Source organism: Sceloporus undulatus, chromosome 2, assembly GCF_019175285.1.
Source record: "Sceloporus undulatus isolate JIND9_A2432 ecotype Alabama chromosome 2, SceUnd_v1.1, whole genome shotgun sequence".
Lineage (NCBI taxonomy): Eukaryota > Metazoa > Chordata > Lepidosauria > Squamata > Phrynosomatidae > Sceloporus > Sceloporus undulatus.
The window spans coordinates 299,916,179-299,939,927 of NC_056523.1; the positions used below are offsets into that span (position 1 = coordinate 299,916,179).

At 38.6% G+C, this 23,749-nt stretch overlaps 1 protein-coding gene across 5 annotated transcripts in view; it reads right to left on the bottom strand.

The window, feature by feature from the left end:
• Positions 1-390: 390 nt before the first annotated feature.
• The window catches only part of GPBP1 (GC-rich promoter binding protein 1), a 40,022-nt gene continuing 16,663 nt past the window's right edge, over positions 391-23,749 (bottom strand). For 3 of the 5 annotated variants that reach the window (XM_042452838.1, XM_042452839.1, XM_042452840.1), the window contains 10 exons: positions 17,783-17,902; positions 10,691-10,814; positions 10,178-10,401; positions 8,482-8,548; positions 7,476-7,660; positions 6,970-7,107; positions 6,590-6,752; positions 5,895-6,093; positions 1,791-1,893; positions 391-1,282 (listed from right to left, as the gene is read on the bottom strand). In XM_042452838.1, coding sequence (XP_042308772.1) covers positions 1,124-1,282; positions 1,791-1,893; positions 5,895-6,093; positions 6,590-6,752; positions 6,970-7,107; positions 7,476-7,660; positions 8,482-8,548; positions 10,178-10,401; positions 10,691-10,814; positions 17,783-17,845 — 1,425 coding nt within the window. In that variant the 5' untranslated portion in view covers positions 17,846-17,902 and the 3' untranslated portion in view covers positions 391-1,123. The remainder of the gene's footprint in view (positions 1,283-1,790; positions 1,894-5,894; positions 6,094-6,589; positions 6,753-6,969; positions 7,108-7,475; positions 7,661-8,481; positions 8,549-10,177; positions 10,402-10,690; positions 10,815-17,782; positions 17,903-23,749) is intronic. The other 2 variants (XM_042452842.1, XM_042452841.1) reach the window with 2 other exon arrangements.

Genomic DNA, 23,749 nt, shown 5'->3' on the forward strand with positions numbered 1-23,749 from the left:
AGAGGTAATGAATAATATAGGAAGCAAGGCATACAATTCTGACATCTGTGCATGTCTATACTGACTCTACAACTGCTTTGGTGGGAATAGGCTATTAGTGTGAACAAGGAATACCTTTATGAACTACCATACTTGTGGTCATTGCCAAATTCCTTTTCATTTTATCTTCCGTGATACATTGAATAACATTTCAGATTCAACAGTGAAATTCTTGGGTAGTAGCAGAAGCCAACTATAAGGATTCATTCTCAGAAGTGTAAATGCAGCAATCTTAGCTAATTAAGGAAATATATCTTCACAGCTCAATATTTCAAGGTATTATTTAAAGACATTTTATTTTGCATGTGCCATATGGGAGTCAATCAGAGAAATAAGCTCTCTGCATCTGAATAATTTATCAAAATAATGTTTATTTTCCCCACAAGAATCAGTGCCCATTGGGGAGGATCCAGATTCCTGGGTCTTGCAGCATCCAAATAAAGCTTTTCATTTACACCATTTCTGTGAGTTTTGGAATTGAAGCAAGTATTTTCCATAATTACTGTAGTACAAACTTCTGGATAATTACTGGTATGTTTCAAGAAGTGGAACAATTATAACAGTTCAGGAAATGGATGTTTTAGTGCACTTTTGTCATATTAGCCAACATGCTACACTGTCTATTGTCTGTGCACAAAGTGAACATTGGAGAATTCCACTGTAAAATAAATTGGTTTCAGTAAGTAACAAACTGTGTCAAGGTGCCCTTTTCTCCTGTAGACCTGCACAGTTTTTAGACAAAAATTTTGCCAAACATTACATAATCTTTTTTTATTATTAAATGAGAAAATCTCATTCTCTTACATTGTGACATTGCTAGTCAGAGAAATGCTGCAGTGATGAAGAAAGTCTATGTTGGAGCAAAGTCCTCATTTTCTATAACATCCACTTACAAAGAAAAGGTCATGTTTAGAAAACAGTTCATCAGCACAACATTCTTAGGTTCCTTCACGAAGAGTCCCAAAGATCCTTCCTCTAATGGGGCATATCACTATGAAAAATTATAGTTCTCCCCTCTTCTGAACAATTCATTCTCAAATTGTATGAGATGCAAGATAGAAATCCTTAAGTTCTCAAGCAATTTTCACACATCATCATCGTCTGATGTGTCACTGCTGCTAGTCTCCGTGTCTTCATTCTCAAGTGTTGGTTGGAAAGTGCTGTTTTTCCATGGACTAAATTTGAAGTCACAGATGAGGCCATTTTTTAGAATACCATTTTTCCTAAGGCCATTCTTTTGTAGCTGAAATTTTAAACACAGTTAGCAGTGTGAATATTACATCCAAAATCATTTAGTTTACCACAAAATATCATGTTTATTTGACAACAGAAGTATTTTGCACTTTGTTTAGCAAGTAAATTGCTTTTGTTTTCAACCATCATTTGCACACAATGGCAAACCAGGAATTGGGCCAAATAAAACTGAATCCATTTATTCTTCCTCCCAGTTAGACAACAGAAAGAGGGATAGATGGGCACATGTGAGACCTTGTCACCTAGCCTTTGCTTTGGTTCCTTTCTGCTTGGTACTGGTTAAATTCTGGTGTAGCTATATTCTCACCAATACACCACTTATAGCTTCTAACTAAAAATGAAAAGTAAAGGATTCAAGTATCTGAATTTTGCATCACTTAAATTTTATGGAGCCATTAGAACACTGAAATCCTTTTCCTTAGTTTGAAGCACAAGATGTTCCTTCTCTTTTTTTGATCAAAAGAAAACATACACTTTGTTATAGATTTGTCTCTTACCTGTTCGCTAATGACCTGAAATTCCCTCATTTCATCCTCAGTTAGTGGAGCACACGTTTCATCATTTTCACTGTCTTCCTGCCAACCCATTTCTTTTAGCAATCTGTATTAAAAAGAGAAATATGGATTGTCATTTATTTGTCAATACATCTCTTGAACAATCATCAACCAATAAAATCTGGTATCTCTGAAGGGGGTCATTTCAGTCAACTACTTCACAGTTTTCTCTGCAAGCTTGTTTTCTGCTGCTCCAGAGAACAGGACCCGGAACAATGGATGCAAGCTGCAGGAAAAGAGATTCCACCTGAACATTAGGAGGAACTTCCTGACAGTTAGGGCTGTTCGACAATGGAATGCACTCCCTCGGAGGGTGATAGAGTCTCCTTCCTTGGAGGTCTTTAAACAGAGGCTGGATAGCCATCTGTCAGGGATGCTTTGATTTGGATTTCCTGCATGGCAGGGGGTTGGACTGGATGGCCCTAGTGGTCTCTTCCAACTCTATGATTCTATGATTCTACCCTTCAATTCTTCTTAAAACTGCTTGGAGAAACTTAAAGAAATAACAGAATACTAATGAAAGAAATAACAGAATACTAATGAATGTATTTCTTTTTCTTGATGAGCCATTTTCCCTCCTTCATGCCTTTCCTTTTTTCCAGGTAAGAGACAGCAAAGCATCCACAAGAAGTACCTTTGTAAGCATATTTAATTCTCTACAAACTATTTCTATTTTATTCATAGCTTCACTACAAAATATGAAGCTTTGTTTGGTTCTCTTTTTGCACTGTATATAATTTCAGACAAGGAAAATACAGATTAAACAATTAAAATGAAAAACAGTAACAACTGCTTATCCCAGAGCAGATCTGTTCAATCCATGGAAAATCAACACATACTGTATATACTCTATATAAGCCAACCTCATGTCTAAGTGGAGGGCAGTTTTGGGGGCCAAAATCATGGATTTTGATATGACCAATGGATAAGTCGAGGGTCAAACACTGGGGCATGTTACAAAAGATCTAAATGGGAAAACAAAGCACCACTTTTCTCCCTACTTCTCCCTCTCTGGATCTCTTCCAAGGGTCACAATCTAAGCATGGAAAATGGGAAAACAAACCTTGGCGCACGCACACACATTCTCTCCCTCCCTTTACCACCAGGTTTTCTAAGACTCATGGCTTGCAAAATGGGGTACAAACCCCCCTCTCTCTTCACCCCCAGGATTTCCAAGGCTCATGGTTTGCAAAACAGGGTACAAGCCTTGACATTCGCTCTCTCTCTCTCTCTCTCCTCTTTGCCTCAGCAGCTGTTTGTGAGCTCTAGCTATGAAGGAAGGCTGAGGGGTAACACACACACAGAGGAGAGTATGTGCGGGGGACTCAAATGGGGAGATGTTTAAAGATCCCTGGCTACGAAGAATGGGTGCGCACTTCTTTAGGAACTTTATAAGCAGTATTAACTTAATGCCCTGTATATAAGTTGACCCATAATTTTGGAGTCCATTTTGGGGCATAATTTTCCTGACTTGTTGTCGAGTATCTATGGTATATTAGTTAATAATAATAATATTATAATAATAATGTTCATTTATATACCACTTTTCCAAATTAGATCAAAGCGGTGTACAACAGGAAGTACAATACAAAGTCAAAAAAAAAGTTCCATTTACTCAGAAGATCTGCTTTGAGACAAACAACTGAACTTAGCCCATCTATATTAATTCTTCTGTAAATGGGACAAATATGGCTTAGGGGTTGTCTGCACGAGCCAAAAGAAGTTGTTTCCTCCCAGCTTCGTGTTGTCTGATTCAGAATCCCAGGATAAAATATCTGTTTTTATGTTTTTTCCTAGAAATTCTGTGGGAAAGCTTGGCAGTTTACATCATCACCCACACTCCTTACCTTGCCATGCTATTGTTTTCATTCAGAAGCCCCATCACCGTGTCTGATGTGGAAACAGGGCGCCTGGCTGCACCCACATGGCCAGGTGCCCCATTTCCGCATCAAACAAAGTGATGGGGAGTTTCTGAGTGACAGTGATGGCATGGCAAAGGAAGGAACATGCGGTGTTCATTGGGCAGGGCTGGATGTGTGAAAACCTGCCCATTTCCACACCAACTCAGGGACCGATCTGGCCCATGTGCTCAACCCCTTAGTTGGTGTAAGACAGACAAAAGAACACTGAAGAGACCAGACCAGAATGCAGTTATCTTTTAGACCCATTAAAATTGAGAAAACAAGCAAAACTTTATTTTCTTCATCTGAGTCCGGCTCATCTTTGTTCAATGTTCAAAGTAATGTATATCCTAAAAATATCTAAGTATACATATGAAACTTTTAAGGCCAATATTTTGTTCTTGCTGATTTACTTTTGTTCTGTGGGCTCATTAACCTGTCATATTTATAAGCCTAACACAGTTGTGAATATGGCAATGCATGTATAATATAGCAATGCATTTAAAAGTGGCCTAGCAAACTAAATTTTCTGTGCAGTCATGCATTTTAAAAAAAGCAATAGGCACATTTGTTAGAAAGATGAGTAATCAAACTATGCCCTAAACAATGGAAATGAAACATGCAATAGCAATCGCTTGAAAGTCACAGCTGTAAATGGTGAGGTTCTCCCACTGAGTAGCAAAAAGACTGAAATGGAAGAGTTCTCCTTTATCAGTTTCCCCCACCTGGTACCCTAGAGATATTTTGAACAGCAATTCATCAGCCTGAACTCACATAGCCACTAGTGAAGGAAGTAAAAGTGTAAAATATCTGGAAACCACGTAACACAAACAGACTGTCCTAGATCCTACAGTCCTTTCCAACATTCAATTCTTCTCCATTTCTTTGCTGAATTTATAAACACACTAAAGAAAAAATTGTTAGCCATGTTGACATCTACCTGCACAATGGGATTTCCCTCTCACCCACAAATATCACCCATAATCCATTTTGTATGAACTCACCATCTTCTGGATTAAATTTCAGAACATATAGAGACAAGAAGGTTAGGCTCTCATCTACCAACAGAATCCATACCACTGATAAAATACAACTGGATTTCCTCATTTATGTAGAACAATAGAATTATAGAATTGTAGAGTTGGAAGAGACCACAAGAGCCATCCAGTCCAACCTCCTGCCATGCAGGAAATCACAATCAAAGCATCCCCTACAAATGGCCATCCAGCCTCTGTTTAAAGACCTCCAAGGAAGGAGATCCTACCAAGCTCCAAGTGAGTGTGTTCCACTGTTGAACAGCTCTTACTGTCAGAAAGTTCCTCCTAATGTTGAAGTAGAATCTTTGTTCCTGGAGATTGCATCCTTTGTTCTGTGTTCTAGTCTCTGGAGCAGCAGAAAACAAGCTTGCTCCATCCTCAATGTGATACCCCTTCAAATACTTAAACAGGGCTATCATATCACCCCTTAACCATCTCTTTTCCAGGTTATAACCAGTCTTTCCTCATAAGGCATGGTTTCCAGAGCCTTTACCATTTTAATTGCCCTCCTCTGGACACGCTCCAATTTGTTAACGTCCCCTTTGAACTGTCGTGCCCAGAACTGGACACAGTATTCTAGGTGAGGCCTGACCAAGGCAGAATAGAGTGGCACTATTACTTCCCTTGATCCAGACACTATACTTCTATTGATGCTGTCTAGAATCACACTGGCCTTTTTAGCTGCCGTATCACACTGCTGACTCATGTTCAACTTGTGGTCTATTAGGACTCCTAGATCCTTTTCATATGCAGTCTTTAAGCCAGGTGTCCCCCAACCTATATTTATGCATTTCATTTTTTTTCCCCTAAGTGCAGTATCTTACATTTCTCTGTGTTGAGAATTGACCTATTAAGGTCAATTTGAATTTTGATCCTGTCCTCTGGGGTATTAGCTATTCCTGTAATTAAAATGTAGGTATGTTCTCTGCTATAAATATATGCAAGCCTTCTGAATATTCCAGTGAGAGACATAAAATCTAAAACCAAAATGATAATGGTTATCTATATTGGAAAACAACATAATATTAAGTATCAATTCATATATATAAATTAATCTTTATTCCAACAAGTTTTTTTTTAAAAGGCAAGAACAATTTTAAAGTACATACCGATGCTCTGCTTCAAGCGAGCTTGAAAGGACATCAGTCTCAGGAAATGCTGAAGATTGGATGAGCTGCTGAGACATCACTGCAGCATTTCGATTCTCTTGGGGAATTTCATTTTCAAAATTCCGGTTTATGTCCCTCTCTTGGTGACCATTGTTGCTGTTATGTAAATTAAAGTCATCATCATCATCATCATCATCCTGTTAAAGAAGTCACATATCTGAGTAAATTCCAAACAAGATTTATACATAAAACTCATGTATGCAGAAATGATGCAACAAACTGTAATGTATTTCATTAGAAATTAACAATAATAGTCCCTGCTGAACTAGAACAGAAGCCCATCTAATTCACCCTTACCGCTTCCCCCCACACCAGTTTACAGATACCTCTGGGAGGCAGGGCATGAGGAGGAAAGCCCTCTTTCCCTATTATTCCTCAACAGTTAGAATTCAGAGACACAATGCCCGTGTAGCCACCAGTACTAGCTAAGAAAATTATCTTTGAAGTATGAAGTCAAAAATTCTTTTGCTAACTTCTAGCATGTGGCACAGGGCTGCTTTAAAATTAAACCCCATAGGCTAAGATTGATAGGTATAATAAAAATCTATGAACAACCATAATACCTTGGGTTTCTTTGAGCAAGAGCTGGGACAGAAATAAGCTATTAATAAAAAAAACTGTGCAAACACACAGTACCTTCTCTTGCCCTACACAGTTCTCATCGTGTTCCTCTTCCACTCGATCACGTTTCAACGTCTTCAAAAATTCACTCTTCTTATCTGTGCGCATTCGTGTCAATTTGGTTAAACGAGGCTGGCCAAGTTTATCAACAGGGGATGAAGAATTTGACCGATTATACTAAGAAAAAGAGAAAATATACACTAAGATGGAGAACAGTTTTATTTGAGGGACGTTTTCACTTTTTTTCAACTAGTGAGGCTCTTGTTTTATTTCAACCATACAGTGTCAGATTTCCATTTACTTCAAAAGTTAGCAGGCACACAACATGCCCCAATTAGAAATACCCAAAATGAAAGTTGAAAAGGAAAAAAAAAAAACCCCAAATTTATGATACCTCTTTCACTGAACTCTGTGATCCAACAGCCTTTGAAGTAGATTTGAAAGCACTAAAGTTTCCAATACCATACGGGGAATCATGAGTAAAAGGAGGCCCATGTTTGTTTTCTTTTGTTTGGCTTTTCCACTGAGTAGTCTAAATAAAATGGAAAAGAGTATTTTTAATACAGGAATATTAACCAGTTTGCAAAATTAATAGTTCTACAAATAATCGTAACATTTATGATGTACCATCCATCTACACAACATTATAGGCTGATAAAGAAATAATGAGTGGTTCCCTGTCCAAAGGAGCTTACAATACAAATTTTGACAGGTGAAGACAAAAACAAAGATAAGGGACAAGAAAAACTCCATTAAGGGATAAATATGATCAAATGGATTCATATCTGTTTCATATGCAATGTTGTAGGTAACTTTTTCACTTTCAACAAAAATGAAATAAACTGGAAAAAGAAAAATTATGGAATTCCAACATCTCAACACATTATTTTCACAATTTACCTTTGCTGATGGAATGACAGGTTTAGGGACTAAACCTTTGTACACACTTGCACCAGTTCCATTCTTGACTGACTGTGAATGAATATTTCCTCCCACAGGGAATCCAGATATCTGTAAATCTTTTGTACTGCCCTTTTTAATAACTAGCATTCGTGGAGATCTAGATTTAGGATTCAGAGGATATTCTGTAAAAAAAAAAAAGGGGGGGGGAGGGGCATTTCATCATGGATTGCATGGCTATATTCAAGTCAGGAGTAAAACACCTGAGAATCAAATAATACAGTTCTCGTTATAAATTTCTAGATCATATGAAAGCATTTGTAGCACCATAACAAAACTGAAGAGTGTCAGAAAAAAAAATGAAATAGGGAGAGAAATGGGATGGCTTGGCTTATCTTGGAAGGTAGCATAATGGCACCTGAACAGAAGCACACTTCTTAGGGCATGAAAAAAAGACTGCAATATTTTGCTTCAGGTCTCACTTGTATAAGGAATTTCCCACATCAATGGATAGCCATCTTAGCTTCAGGTCAGGGTGGTCAGGTCTCTAGATGTTGGACTGCAACTTACATAAAGTTTTAACCAGCACAGCCAACGATGATGACTGCTAGGAGCTTCAGCCCATCATTATCAGGATGGTCACATGATTCTCACCTCTACTTTAGGCAAATACTGTACATGGCAGTTGTTTTCAGTGGGGGCAAGTACATATAATAATATATCCTCACTATGGTTGTCTTCTGTCCCACAGAGGTGAGGGGGAAAAATTATCAAGTTAGACATCACAGACTATTGTTTAATAAAATCTAACAAACACAAAAAGAACCACAGAATCTAAAATACAAACCTTGTTTCTGAGGCACTTGCTGAACATCTAATCTCTCTCTCTCTCTCTCTCTCTCTCTCACTCACACACACACACACACACACACACAAATCATGTTATGAGGAATACAAGTACTTGTAACATACAACAATGCTGTACATTCACATCCAATGCACTTACCCCAAACACCTGCAGTTAATGATTTATTCTGGTTTGGTTCTCTCTCATATTCAGGGTTCAGGGATGGCTAAAAAGAAATAAACATAGTACATCATTTGATTACTGCTATAAATCATTTAAAGTTTAAAATCTCAACATGCAAGACAGTAAAAGTGATTTGCTAAGAGACATTTCAGAAGTTATGTGAGAACGAATGGGGAAAATCAGCAGTCTGGAGAGGAGAATTGAAGAGACATGATCACTCTACTCATTATCTGGTATATAAATACAAAGCCAATGGGAGGTATCATCTAGGGATTTGGAATTCATTGTAATCTGTGTAGAAATGATATCCAATTCTATGCTTCCAAGCAAATATCTGGAAGCAAATAATGGACTGGTTATGGGAAAATTGAATCCAGAAAAGGCAGTGTAGCTGAGCAACCAGTGTTAGATTGGAAAATGCAGGTTCACAGTTTGGAGGATCTTCAAAACCCAGCTATGACCCTCCAAACAGGTGTGACCAGGACTGTCTATCCACCTTAGTTTGGGGCACCAAGACATTGATTTCTGGAGACTACAGACTTGGGCCACAGATATATCACATCTGGATCACCACCATCTGCTCCGTACAAAGCTGCAGTATCTACAATTCATCTAGACTATTAACAAAGGCCATGTCCAGGAAAAAAATTCTCTTCACAACAGCTACATTAGTTACAAAGTCCAATTCAAATAGTGTTGTATGATGATGATCCTTAATGCCCTTTAATGACAGTTTTATAGTAACTGCTATCCGGTTCAGGACCAGGTTTATCTGGAGGGCTGTTCTCTCCTGTATGAATCCACCCATTCATTGAGATAATTATGGGCCTTCATGAACATCCCCTGAAACATGTGAAGTTGCACGAGAGAGGGTTCTTCTCCTGTGGGTGCACTTGGGCTCATCAACTGACTCCTGATGGAGGTTCATCTGACCCCTTCTCTAAGGTGATCAACATTTCTTTCCCTTTTGGATAGCTTTTCAATCATAAAATAACTACTTCCTTTTTGAAGTCACTTTAATTGCTATGCTTGAATTATTTTTATGCTTATTTGTCTGTTTTATCTATTTAACTTTGGTTTTCTTACTTAATGGCATCTTGTCATCATCCATCTGTTTTTAAAATTACTAAACTATTCTTTTAACTTAGGGCTAAAATAGATTACATGACATGGCTTCTTGTATGCAAGATTTTTATTTCAAATAGCCAGCACACAAGCCATGATCTGAATTCTGATGCAAGGATAGTTAGACCACAACCCCTGCATGCATACATCTGCTACTAGAACTCTGATAGAGAAGATGCTTGTGAAACAAGGCAAGTGAAAACCACGTGATTAACATAACATGGAGTTTTGCCTTATATTCTTAACCACCTTGGGTAAGCAGAGGCAGGACAGGGCATAAATATTTTAAATAAATAAATATAAACTGAGCAGAAATAACAGTAGTACCCATTCAGGTCAGAAAAATGAGCTTTGAACTAAATATACAGAGATATCACATAGCAACAATAATTCCCAAACATTTAACATTAACAGTGGATTTTCACAAGAATAATCCTGCATATGAAAGAATGAACACTTGAAAAGCCCAACGGCTTTTTCTCAAATTAAACTGAAGTGGTAAATTGTTCCCTTCTGCAAGTGCTTGAATATACTGTAGCTAACTTACAAAGTCTTCAGCTTCAAATTGTTTGGGCTCTCCCTTGTCTTCTTTTCTCATAATCTCACATTCAGATGCATTGCTTTCATGCAAACCTTGGCTTTTTCCAGACTGAAAGCTGCTGGTTCGAGCACGTGAACTTCCACTATGGTATCCCACTCTGTGGTTTGTATTTTCAGTGCCATTTCTACCTTGGGAACGCCAACCATTTCTCTCTTTTCTTCCTAAATGACCTTGGATCATAAAAGATTAAACACAAAATTACAAGCAGTTTTGTATTTTACTTTGCAGGACTACAAAAGCAAGAACAGTGTGCTCCCGTTTGCTAAAAAATAGTTCTATAACTGAACTGAACAGATTTTAGATCTTTACTCAATATAATGTATTAAGACTCTTTCAGTGAAACATTCAAAACGCTCACACAATGACTAACAGCAGATGGGTTAAAATTATAGGTACTTAAATTCTAAAATCAAATTTAAAAAGATCAACACTTTATCTGGAGACTAAATATATACAAACCTCCATTTGAACGGCCACTACTAGGATCAAATCCATCAGAAGAGTTGTGCCGCCTACGATTAACTTCGTAACGATTCTCTGTCCATGAAAAGCTTTCAGAATGCTTTTCAAAATTCAGTGATGACTAAACAGGAAAACAAACAATAAGTGAGGACAACAGGAACTCTAAACCATTCATTAATTTATAAAGACAATACTGTAATCCAAGAGTAAAAAGACCTGATGCACTCTTCAAAGTTTTCTAAATTTGAAATGAAGGCCCTAAAATTCTGCAAGCCTCTTTTCAAAAAATGAATTCTGCTCAAGAGGAAGGCAATGGAGAAGGCCTGGCCAACAACTAACTGCAACTCCCTTACTCATCGTAATTGGTTGTGCTGGCTAGACCTGATGAAAGTTAGTTTAATAATATCTTGAGGATAAAATTTTCTGCCTCCCTGGATTAAAGTAATTAAGAGCACAACTCACTTATAGTTAAATCTCTAGTAGTTCCAATTCCCACATAAACATTCAAAGGAGCCACAGCTACTGCTTATTTCTGGTTTTATCTATACAGATAGGCTGCCTTAAAAGCAGAGTGTATATAGCACATATTCCATTAACACAATACATACATTAAAAAATTGAGCATCAAAAACAGAGCTTCACTTATAATTTACACACACATTTCTCTAAATTACTGCTTCATGTGCAATCATACGCTCTACCTTTTCAGCACATGGTGGAGCTAGAGTTCTACTAAGCTTGATAGTGTAGCAACCAATGAGTTGTTAAAACTTTCACTGATTCATTACATTTCAAGATATTATTAATCTCTCCATTACTGTGAGATGGAAAGCAACTTGATACTCAAAAGAACAAAAGCAGGTAAGTATTATTACTTATTAACAGAATCGTCTTCACCTGAAAAAAAATTTTTACAGCCCACAAACCATACATCATTCTTATTACGAGTGAAGGCTTCAAGCTCCAAAAGAGCAATTTAAAATTAAACTACAGGGGTACCCCGGGTTACGAAATTAATTCGTTCCGCCGCCGCTTTCGTAACCCGGAATACTTCGTAAGGCGAAAAAGCCATAGGCGCTAATGGGGAAAAGCCGCGATTTCGTGTGAAATAGCGCCGAAAAGCACCAAAAAATTTTTCGTAACCCGAAATAACCTTCGTAACCCGGAACAGTTTTTTTGAATGGATTTTTTTCGTAACCCGGAAATTTTGTAAGGCGGCGCATTCGTATCCCGGGGTACCAGTGTATTGGACAAATGACTGGTTCACAACTTTCTTTGATCTTACTTCTTCCATCTCCATCCAGTACAATTTTAGGTTACCGGTAATGTTTAACAAAATTAGTGAAAAATATTAATATGCCCATTACAAAGACATTTATACTGAACATATTTACTTAAATGATAATAAAAATGTAGCTCACAATCAGAAGCTGTTTAAGAGACAAACTGAAAACAGTCAATGTCAAATATATAAGAGGCTAAATAGCCTATTCAAATCATAGCGATTTACATCAAAATTAACCTTACCACAAAAAGACAAATTAAGCAAAACATACCTTCTCATTATGAAATTCTTATACAGATGTTAGCTATAATAAAAGCATCTTTAATGGTTATTTTATGCTTCTTCGGTTTTACAACGGATAGTAATATTTTTATTAGGTTGGATTAGCATTTAACTCAGTAATTCCCAAACTTTTTGCCCTCAAGGTATTTTAGATTTCAACTCCCAGAAGCCTTATCCAGCTTGATCAACACTCAAGAGTTCTGGGAGCTGAATTCCAAAACATCTGAGGAACAAAGTTTAGGAACCACTGATTAACAGAATCTTCGACATTTCTCTTTGCCCTGCAGGCAACTGTGTCTCCTGAAAACCTGCTCTAGAATGTAAGCATCATTGGGTTTCTGATCGGAATCGGTTCAGCAGCAGAGCATGGTTCACAGTACATTTGTAGTGATCAAAGCAGCTACTTCTCCCCCAGTCAAACCCCGACTCTCCCAGTACAAGACAAGGGGTCAGGGAAGGCGCAAGAGGCTGCAGCGGCAAAGGTTCCCTCCTTGCACCTGATCCTCCATGGCGCAGGCGAGACATGCAGCTGCAGAAGGTGGCAACGCAGCAGCTCGACAAAGGGGGACCACCAGCCTTCTCCAGAGGGAGGCTGGACCATCGGTGCCACGCCACCACCTGTCCCTTGGGAGTGTTCAGGGGGCTCCCCAGTGAGTACAGAGAGGAACCCCTGGGAGGAAGAAATGGGGGTTAGGGAAGCAGCGGTGGCAGCCATGGCCAGAAAGCTTGGGAAGAGGGGCAAGCCACATCACAGGGAGCGGATTCGAATCTGCACTTGGTTCACACGGGTTGAATCATGTTATTGCAAAATAAATCGATTCATAAAAAAACAAGCGGAAAAATGAGTGTCAAAATAACACAATTTAAATGGGTCTAGAGCATGCCCCCCCCTCGGAATTGCTTCAGCAATTCAAATTAAGTGGGAACCAGGGTCTTTTGAACCGGTTCCAACCGATTCGTGATCTGGTTCAAAGGTAGTGGAAATGAGGGCATAAAGGGTACCCTCCATATCATTATGGGTGCTGACATAGGCTGTTTCAGGGGGGGAAACAAGAACAACAGATGAAGACCACCACCCCACCTCCTTGTACAGTAAGTCTTGAGGGGAAGGAAACCCCGCTTCTAATACTAATATTAACTACCTTGGCTTTTTTTCAAAAGGAAAATAGATGTGTTATATAAAAACAACATTTTGCAACTATATAAAGCCCTGATATTATTTATCAGCACCTAATCTATTCTAGCAGTTCCCAAACTGTGTGCTCCAATGGCCCAGAAATATTAAGGGCACTATGGAAATATTTTGAATTTTCACTTCCTGGAGGCACTAAACCAAGAGGTAGACTCCAAGACCAGTGGCTTGGTTGAAGCTGTTCCTACTCCCAGGTCCCAAATGAAGGTGGTAACAGCACAGCACTGGAACATACGTGTACATTTCAGATAAAGTAAAGTGGGATGGGGCATGCACTCATAGGGAGTGGGAACAGTGGTTGGGGGAAAAGGGCAACATATTAAATTACAGCAATTGTTTTAATGTTTCAAGCCCCCTAGCCTGTGGAAACACCACCACCTCATTCAAAGCCCCCTGAGCCCAAGGTACATCAGCACTGTCTCTTGCAGCATGCTGAATGTATGACATAATTTGTTTGACACAGAAAATTTCTCTTCCCATCCCATTGGTTCACTGTTCACTTGTGCTTTTTTCTTCTAACTGCAAAAACTCTATTAAACCCCCCACACACATCATTTTTCTTTCTCTTGCCTCCACCATAAAAATGTTGCTGCTTTCTCTTTCTCTTCATCTCATTCCCAGACTCTCTGTGCATTGCCTCTCTGCTTATCTTCCCTCTCCTCCTCTCTTTCTATGATTTTGTTCTCCCTCCTCCACCATATATTCCAAGTTTCCCAAGGGGTTTCCTCTTCTCATGTGATTCTCTGTTTATATTCCTTCGTCTCAGACCCACTCCCCCACCCAATGATAGCACACTCAGGAACTAGACTGTGAATGCAAGTTAGAAAAACCCAGACCGCTACAAAGTGATCACGAGAAATGAAGAATGAAAGAAAGGCAGGAAAGAAGGAAGAGCAAGATGAGAAAAGAGAGAGAAGGCAAGATGAAAAAATGCAGATTGGTACATGGGGCGTAGGGAGGAAGGGATGTCCCCCTCCTCCTCTGTCAAACCAGGAGCCCAGCTGCCGGACTGTTTCCTTGAGTGAATCAATCACACCTCCTAGACAGGCAGCGTCTATACTCTGTGGCTGATGGACTATCAGTCCACCAAGGGGGAAAAAATGCCATAGTGTGCCTGCTGTTATGAAATTAAATCTAACAATTAAATCAGAAGTTAGAGATTCAATTGAAACTAAAATTAATTAAGTAGCTACTGTTAGTAAGAAAAGGATTTGTTTGTATTTTGGAGTAGAATTCCATTTCCTTTCTGCTATCTCCTCCCCCCCAACCAGGCCATCTATGCAGATTTGAGGGAAGTGGGAGAACGCCGTTCCAAAATAAAATAGGGTTAATATGAATTAGAATTAGTAGACTAGCTTTCCAACAGTTCTGGGTACTCTCATTCATTAATGGAATCTTCCTTTCTCAAAGAGCTTTTGTACATGCAAAGCTTGAGGTGCATGCCTCAAAAATGTTTTAAGTGGGCTTCTGAAAACAGAAAGTGCAGTTGGGACAGACATGTATACAAACATAGATATGCTGATCATACAGCTGTGATGTACTGTAGTTTCTGTTGAGGATAAGCGTAGTGCTAATGTGTGGTGCTGGAGAAGAGTTATACAGCTATGAGGAAGGGCAAAAAGACTATCATGTTAGTAGAAAAAAAAAAGGTGATGCCCACCACCATCAGGGAGTGGGGAAAGAGGAAGACTGCATTACAGATTGATTTATTCAATAAAAGAAACCACAGCACAGAGCTTGAAAGACCTGGCTATTAACAACAGGATCTCTTGGAAGTCTCTCATAGGGTTACCATAATTGAAGCCAATTTGACAGTATATAACAACCAATCTTGAGAAGCAGGGACAGATGCTTAATTCTTTTCAATTGCAACTGCTTTCCACACTAAAAACCAAATCCTAAATATTACGTTGTTTGGACTTCATTAAATGTGAAGAGTGGTGACGCTCTTTATCAGTTGTAATGACAGCAAAAGGATACTGGTTATTACTGATGGAGTGTTACAGTCATAGTTTTGAATATATCATTTCTATCCTTTTGCAATGTATAGGATTGTTTAATTTTGTCCTGGCTTGTTGACGGAATAAACTATGCAATGCAATTCTCAGAAATAAGAAAAAAAAATCTGTTTGATTTTCTAAACATAAAAGGATACCAAGCGCTAGAATCCCATACATATTTATTTAGAAAGAGCTAAGTGAAAGATTTATCTAGAAAACAGACTGACAATCAAAGCGTAAGTAGTAATAAGAATATTTTCAAAAGTGAGGATCCATAGTTACTGGTCAAGCTAACATTTCACTGCTTACTGATTAGTGCCCATATTAATAGTCATGAACACTCACAGTTTCAAAAACAAAATATTCCAAGGCTCAAGCAGCACAGAATAAAATTATATAATGAGTAGACATGATATGGCAAAGATCCATCTATTATAGAGATGCAAAAGATGGAATCCTCTAGTCCAGAGAAAGGAAACATGCAGCCCTTGAGATGCTGTACCACAACTTTCAGCATTCCTTCTCATTATGTCTGCTGTCAACAGTTGGAGACCAGCAACCTCTGGAAAGCTGCATGATTTTCCTTCCTTTCTAGATCTTCAAAGGTCCACTAACTCTTATCTCCAGTACAATACAAAGTATTCTTTATTAATGCTTACTCAACAACAAAATATATTTCTAATGTTAAATGTCCCATTTCTACAACTTTGTAATATTAATTGCTGTCTAAATCCAGAAGTTTTTGGTCATAATTTTTTAAAAGAAATACATTATACGATGATCAACAGATCTGACATATGCCAATGACAAAAATAAATTAGATCAATGTTACCATAAAACAGAAACATTAGCTTTTGAAAAAGAACAATTCATGGGTTTATATTCTATAACTATTGTTTTAACTTGCACCTTTCCCCCAAGGAACTTAGGGTGGCATCCACACTCCTTCCATTTTAGTCTCATAAGCAAAGGAGTGTGTTCATTCCTTTGCTTAGGAGCTTTATGACTAAATGAGGATTTCAATCTGGGTTGCTTTGGTCTTAGTCCTACAACTCTGTCACTAATGATACCTTGTATTCTTGTTTGAAGATGCCTGAAGTTACAACAGGCAAGCACTGGGAGAAGCAATGCTATGATCCTTACTGTTGCTGGGTTAATGGGACTGTTACTTTAATTTCCAATGAACAACAAACTGCTGTTTATTGTCCATAAACAGCAGTACAATATAGTCTGTCAAAGATACTGTGGCATTTTTAAAATAATATTTGGTCACAGTAAAATAATGAACAGTCAACTGCAAAGTCTGCCTTATGTACTGTGTGTTGTGTCGTATGGATTTTTAGATTGTTTAGTAATTTTTGATTGATTCTATGTGGATTTTAATGATGTATAGTTATGCTGGTTTTAATTGGGGTGTTTTTATTGTGAAGTTTGTTTTTTAACTTGTATTGTATTGCATTTGTATTGCCTGTAAACCGCCGTGATCGTGGGAACGGCGGTATAGAAATAAAATTTCAATCAAATCAATCAATCAATCAAATTTAAAAATCATAGTTACAGGCTTTAGTATGTTTATTTACACTTCCTTTCTTTAAAAAAACACACCTATCTTAAAGAGATGCTTACTGTAATGGACATTTCTGAGCATCCAATTTAAAAGCCCGCCCCCCTAAAATCTATGTTCAAAAATGCTCAAACTTTTTAGTTAACACTATTACCTCACTTAACAAAGCCTCATGCAAAGAAATTTCTTTTTACAAAAGGCTTTTTATGCCCCCCCCCTTTTCTTCCTTGTCTCTCTCTAGCTGGAAGTTTCTTAGCAGCATTAGTGGTGGGAGGCTGGTGAAAGAAGCTGGGCATGAATTTGAGCGTTGGAATCCCTAAGCATGCATGAACAATAAAACAAGAGAGAAAAAAGGAGAGCTGATAAGCCTGTCTCACCTGCTATCCCCAGCATTTTATCAACAGAAAAAACATAGATCTATAACGTTAGCCACCAAAATGGAAATCATAAGAAGCTGATGCAAAGTCATTCCTGCACGCATTTTTGGAAGCATATGTGTTTCATATGTGTTTCAAAGTTTGCTGAAACACTAGCTTTTTATTTTGATCTTTTGGTGGTATAGGAACGTATCCGTATTCTTTCTATGTTATTTCTGCCTCTGGTACTAAATTTTCTGTTAAAGTAATGCTCAGGAACACATCTATTTCATTAAGTGAGGTATACCCGTATTAGTAACTATAGAATGGTTATGTAGCTTGTGCTAATCTGAAAAGGAAATGGCAAGATGTTTCTGGTACTTGGCATTTATTGAGAATTAAAGACACACCTTTGATGATGATGGTGGAGTAGGAAAATTAAGCCAGGCTGGAGCAAAGTCATGCTGCGCCATTTAGGTCCAATCTCTCCAAACCAGTGAAACAAGGCTTCAACACCTCATGGCAAATACCTGTCAGGGAAATAACACATATCATTTGGTAGGATAAATGTGTGTATCTTGTATTTATACTTCAATGGCACACAAGGTAATTAAGAAGTGAAAAGAACAATTATAATACAATTCAATAATCACAGCTAAAACAGAACACCAAGTGCTATAAATAGGCTGTCACCAAAGTGCTCTCTTGCCCTGGTAGAACAGAAACAAAACTGGAAGCTCTTGAAAAATTTTAACCAATCCTGATTTTAGTGCCGAACTTGCCTTTAAATTATATTTATTTGTATCCCACCTTTCTTCCTAAGTTAATGTTTCCCTGCTTAAAAGATTACCATGCATTGATATCAAAGAGAGGGTTTTTTTTTGAGGGGGGGAGTAATCTCTACAAATGAGAAGGCACATGAATGGCTTAACTTTCTGTCCCTATATGGAGGTTTCTATGCAAAGATCACATAGTTGTTGTTGTTATGTGCCTTCAAGCAGTTTCCAACTTACGGCACCTCTAAGATGAGCCTATCATGGGGTTTTCTTGGCAAGACTAGTTCTCCACTGTAATCCGGAGGCTGAAAGAGTGTGATTTACCCAAGGTCGCCCAGTGGGTTTCATGGCCAAGCAGGGATTTGAACCCTGGTCTCTGGAGTCGCAGTTCAACACACAAACAGCTACACTACACTGGCTCTCTAAAGATTACATTATGAAAGTGAAAACTGCCCAAAATTTTGCTTGGGTCTTCAACACACACATGACACAAAATATAGCTGCCTTAAAACATGTTAGAATTAAGAAAATGTACAATCCAATGCACCCTTTCCAAGACTAAGGCCCAATGAATTCAGCCAGACTAAAAAGTCAGCAAGGACTGTTCTATGTGAATGATAGCAGAAAGCTGAGCACAAACATCCTACTCACAATGAAGGTTAGTATGGTGCAGTGGTTTGAGCATTGGACTAGAACTCTGGAGATAGCCTCAAAGGAAGGCAAAGGCAAAACTCTCTGAACAAACCTTGTCAAGAATACTCTTCGATAGCAAACGGATATGCACATGGACTTTAAATTTCCTGGTCTTTGCCCAACTGCCACATAGCCAGAAGAGGAGGGGCCAGCCTGCTAAAGATACCCTCCCCATACCATCTTGACTAAGGAGAGAAACAACAAAATGCAGGCATGTTACTAACATCTCTAATTTTTCTCCGGTTTGGTATGTAACAACTTTCCTGATGAAGAAGTGGAGCTTCGAAAGCTTGCAACAAGTATATCGTGCATTTCAGTTGGCCAATAAAGGTTCCGTGGGTTTTTGTTTGAATTTCCCTATAGGTTCACCTCAGGGTAGCCATAAGCCAGAAATGACTTGTAGGCACACAACAGCAAAAACATTAGAAAAGAAATCTTGGGCAGTACCAGAAGAACGAAACACTATTCTTAGAAGAAACAGTCCAAATGGTGTATACCTACAAAAACTATTCACATCAAAGCCTTTAGGTTTTTTTAACATTCTTTGAAGTTTGCAGCGTATTATAAATTGCCTAGGCATGGAGGTTTCTCATTCACAGGGTTGCCTTAAGTCAAACTCAACTTGATGGCAGTTAAAAGGAAGACATCAAAACTGCTCCCTTCTGACTTCCAATTTCTTGAATGTCTAGGAGAAAATGATTCTTAACCTGGTGGAAAAAACATCTTTGTGACACCAGACCGGCCTTGCAGAGAACATGCCACAAACAAGTGCCTCAACAAAAAAGACCCTTGCTTTTTCCACTCTGAGGAAAATCTCTACTGGTGTGGGTAGGTTCATGACAGGAATTCCAACAAGTATTGAGGCCCTGAGTCATATAAGGCACATAAATAAGCAGCTCTCTGAATTTTTCCAGAAATATATCAGCAGCAGTGCAGCTGGGATAGAATAGCTTTTTTATGATCAACTCTTCTGGCCCCTGTCATCAATCTGGTTGCTACATTCTGTGCCGGCTGCATTTTCAAAAGGAACCTGACATATAGTGCACTGCAGTAATTTAACCAAGAGGCTACCAAGGTACTGATACTAGATAATCATGCTTCAGATGCAGGAGCCAGACATCAAAGCTGGAGGAAATTACTCCATGCCACTGAGGACTGTGTGACAAGAATGGATCCAGCAGGTCCTCCAAACCACAAACTGCTCCTTTAAGGGGTGTGCAATGCTGTCTAAAGCAGACTGAAAAAGAACCAGTCTGATCAGGTCAAAAGAACAATTTACTAACTCTCAAATTTCTTCTGGATTAAGCCTCTTTACTGGTCCTCATGCAATTCACTGTCATGACCAGACCCCTATTCAGCACATTCACTCCATCACCTGTTGAGAATGTAAAGGAGAAATAGAGCTGTGGTGTCATGGGTGTAGTAACAATCCACTGAAAAATTCTGCATCACTCCACATGACAGTTCTATGTAGACTTTAAATACAAAGATAGACAATTCTTGACTCCTACAGAAACCCTAACTGAACAGTCCATAAGGCCAATAACACATTAACACACTGCTCTTTTTAAGGGTCATACCTGTACAACATGCTGGATTTTCAATCTGTTAATCTGTTGCACTTTTTATGGCTTATGTTCTTAATACATACAGTGTGCTCTTGTTTTATGCAGGGGGGTCCGTTCCAGATCCCTCCCCACGTAAAACAAAAAATGCATATGCTTGAGCCCCATTACAAGTAATGGGGCTCGTGCTTGCAATGGCACGTGGCAGTAGCGGCGTGTGCACATGCCATTGTTTCTTCTGGTGCACAGCACTAGAAGAAGCGTTGCGTATGCTGAAAGCAGTGTATAATGCGCCCATGTATGACGCAGGTGCACTGTACAGTGGTACCCCGGGTTACGAATTTAATTCGTTCCGCCGCCGCGTTCGTAACCCGAAAATCTTCGTAAGCTGAAAAAGCCATAGGCGCTAATAGCGAAAGCCGCGATTTCGTGCGAAAAAGCGCCGAAAAGCACCAAAAAATTTTTCGTAACCCGAAATAACCTTCGTAACCCGGAACAGTTTTTTTCTATGGATTTTTTTCGTAACCCGGAAATTTCGTAAGGCGGCGCATTCGTATCCCGGGGTACCACTGTAGTTTAAAAACTTCACTTTTGTATGTTGTGAATTCTTAACTATTTTAAAAAAAAACTACTGTAAGCCAATTTGACTCTCGAATTGGGTTAAATGCACAACATAACTAAATGTTGTTGTAGTCAAAGTAAAGCTGTACCCCTTGCCTAGTCCCAGTTTGAACAATCATTCCAAATAAGAGGACATCACTTTTGACAATACTGAAAGCTACTAGGAGAACAAGGAGAACCAAAAAGGACACCCTCCCCCATGTATTCCCTGAAATAAGTTATAGAATGAATAAAACAGTTTCTATACAAAAACAAGAGAGAAACTCAGACTGACACAGATCTAAACGTTGGTTTCATCTAAAAGTGCCTGGAGGTGACTGGCAATCATCCCCTTAGCCTAAAGTTACTAAACTGTTCCAGGTCTAGGAACTGTTTCTTCAGAAACTGTTTTAATCACTGTTCATTAAAATAGTCCAGGATATCTCTCTCTCCTTCTCTTTCTGTGCTCGTGTGTATGCATGAATGAATGAGAGAGAGCACCAAAAGGAATTTATTAATCACCTCCTTGACCCACTCTACATATTTTAAGAAACCATGGGGTACAGATCCAGAACATAAGTAAGTACACACAGGTGACTGAACACCATTACACATATCATTAGGTCTCACCAGCTCAAATATCATCAACAAATTTGGAGAAGACAGCACTGTGGAAGCATGACTCAATTCACCTGCTATAATAACCGAGCACAAATCCCAGCAAATGCAAATGTTTTGCCCTAAAAATGATGCTGCAAGCAAGTCACAGTAAGCATAATGTCCTTTGGGGATAGGCATGTAACAGACCCTAGAACACCTGGAAAAGCTCTGAAACGGATGCAAGTGAGGTAGCTTTGTTTGTAGGATTTGTTTGTAACATTAATCAATTTGTCAAATTCAAACTGTGATTAAAGCACACATTTCCAAACAACTCTTTGTTGTGATACCAGAAAAAGGAAGAGTGGAGGCATCTATAACTCAATACAGTTCATCATCATTATGCTTATCATAGTTTACTATGCACAAAAATCTAGAAAACAAAGCTGATCATATTCACATTTTTATTTATATTTTCACGTTTCACAAGTCACAGTTCACTACAAATATGAGCCCATACAGCTGGCCAACACACACTTTCATTTCTCTGGCAATTTTTTCTGCCATATAAGTATGAAGGTACAAAGCTGTCCAGCTAACATGTTTTCCTTAGCAAAAAGTAATAATAATTGTGAAGCAACTGTTAACTGACATTTGAGGACAATTAAATAATTCAAATTAACCCTCTTAATGGGTTGATGCTGTGTCTTTTCTTTTTGCTATGATTTTAACTGCTTTTAAATTCAATTCGGTAGTTCTGACAGCATACAGTTGGCCATTCTTATACACGGATTTTTTATACACGAATTCAAGCATACACGGTTTGAAAATGTTCCAAAAAAGTATAAATTTCAAATATCAAACCTTGATTTTCCATTTTTTATAAGAGACACCATTTTGCTATGTCATTATATTTAATGCATACATGAATTTTGTTAAACACGGGGGATCTTGGAACCAAACCCCAGCGTATAACAAGGGTCCACTGTATTTCATTTTTAATGTTACAACCTTTGTGTAATTTTACCTATGCCTGTTTCTCTAGTTTCATCTCTATCTGCTTCAATCTTATGGTGAGCTGCCCTTGGCTTCAGTTCTGGAGCAAAGGATATAAATTAAATAAGTAAACTGTAATGGAACAGCAGATGCATCTCAGCCATTCCAAGAAAAGAAATTCAGCAAGCGTTTCACTATTGTCTACATACAATGAGAACTCTACTGACCTGAAGTGAATGGTCTACAGTACTCCAATTCAGACTAACACCAGATAGAGCCTCATGTGCACATTTTGCTACACAGGCATAGAACACCCTATTTCAGGCTGAATTTATAACATAAAAACCATACCTACACTATCTAGTTGGACTACAGTGTGAGATATTACTAGACTGTTAAACATTATATGCAATAACTATCATTATATTACTAGCCTGAAGGAAGGAGACTCCGCCCTCCACAACTGCCATCTGCCGGCCTGAGAGGGAGTTCGCCAGGCAAGTCCAGCTCCATCAGGACTAAGCCGGAAGGAAGGAGAGCCCTCCCTCCAATCCATCTGTCTTCGTCCAGCCCTTAGAGGGAGAGAAGAACCACTGGACCTCATCCCCTTTCCCTCCATCATTCCCTTCTCCTTTTGTTTCGTGTCTTTTAGATTGTAAGCCTGAGGGCAGGGAACTGTCGAATTAAAAATAATATTGTAAGCCGCCCTGAAAGCCATTAGGGCTGAAGGGCGGGATATAAATACCTAAATAAATAAATAAATAAATTATAGGCTCAATACAATTTGAGCCACAGAATTAGAGCCCACATGATCAGAGCAATACAACAGAAAGGCATACAGCAAAATAAAAGGGGGGGCATACTCTGAAAGCATATTGTGCAGTTCTGCTGCTGAACCAAAGTGCTTTTGGGTGGGGTTTCTTTTGGAAACCCTATGCAAGCTGCATGGGGCAGTTCAAAGAAAGAGTATACAGTACTATGAATATAATAAAGTAATTAAATAAATCAGCAGCATATAAAAGGAAGCCCTGGTTTTCTACATCCCTAATGAATTTCTTGTGGGCATTCCAAGAAGAAAGCCTCTACAGCCATTTCTATTCCCTGGACATACTTTTTGGCATTTAAAAAAGACATGCTACTATTTGCTAAG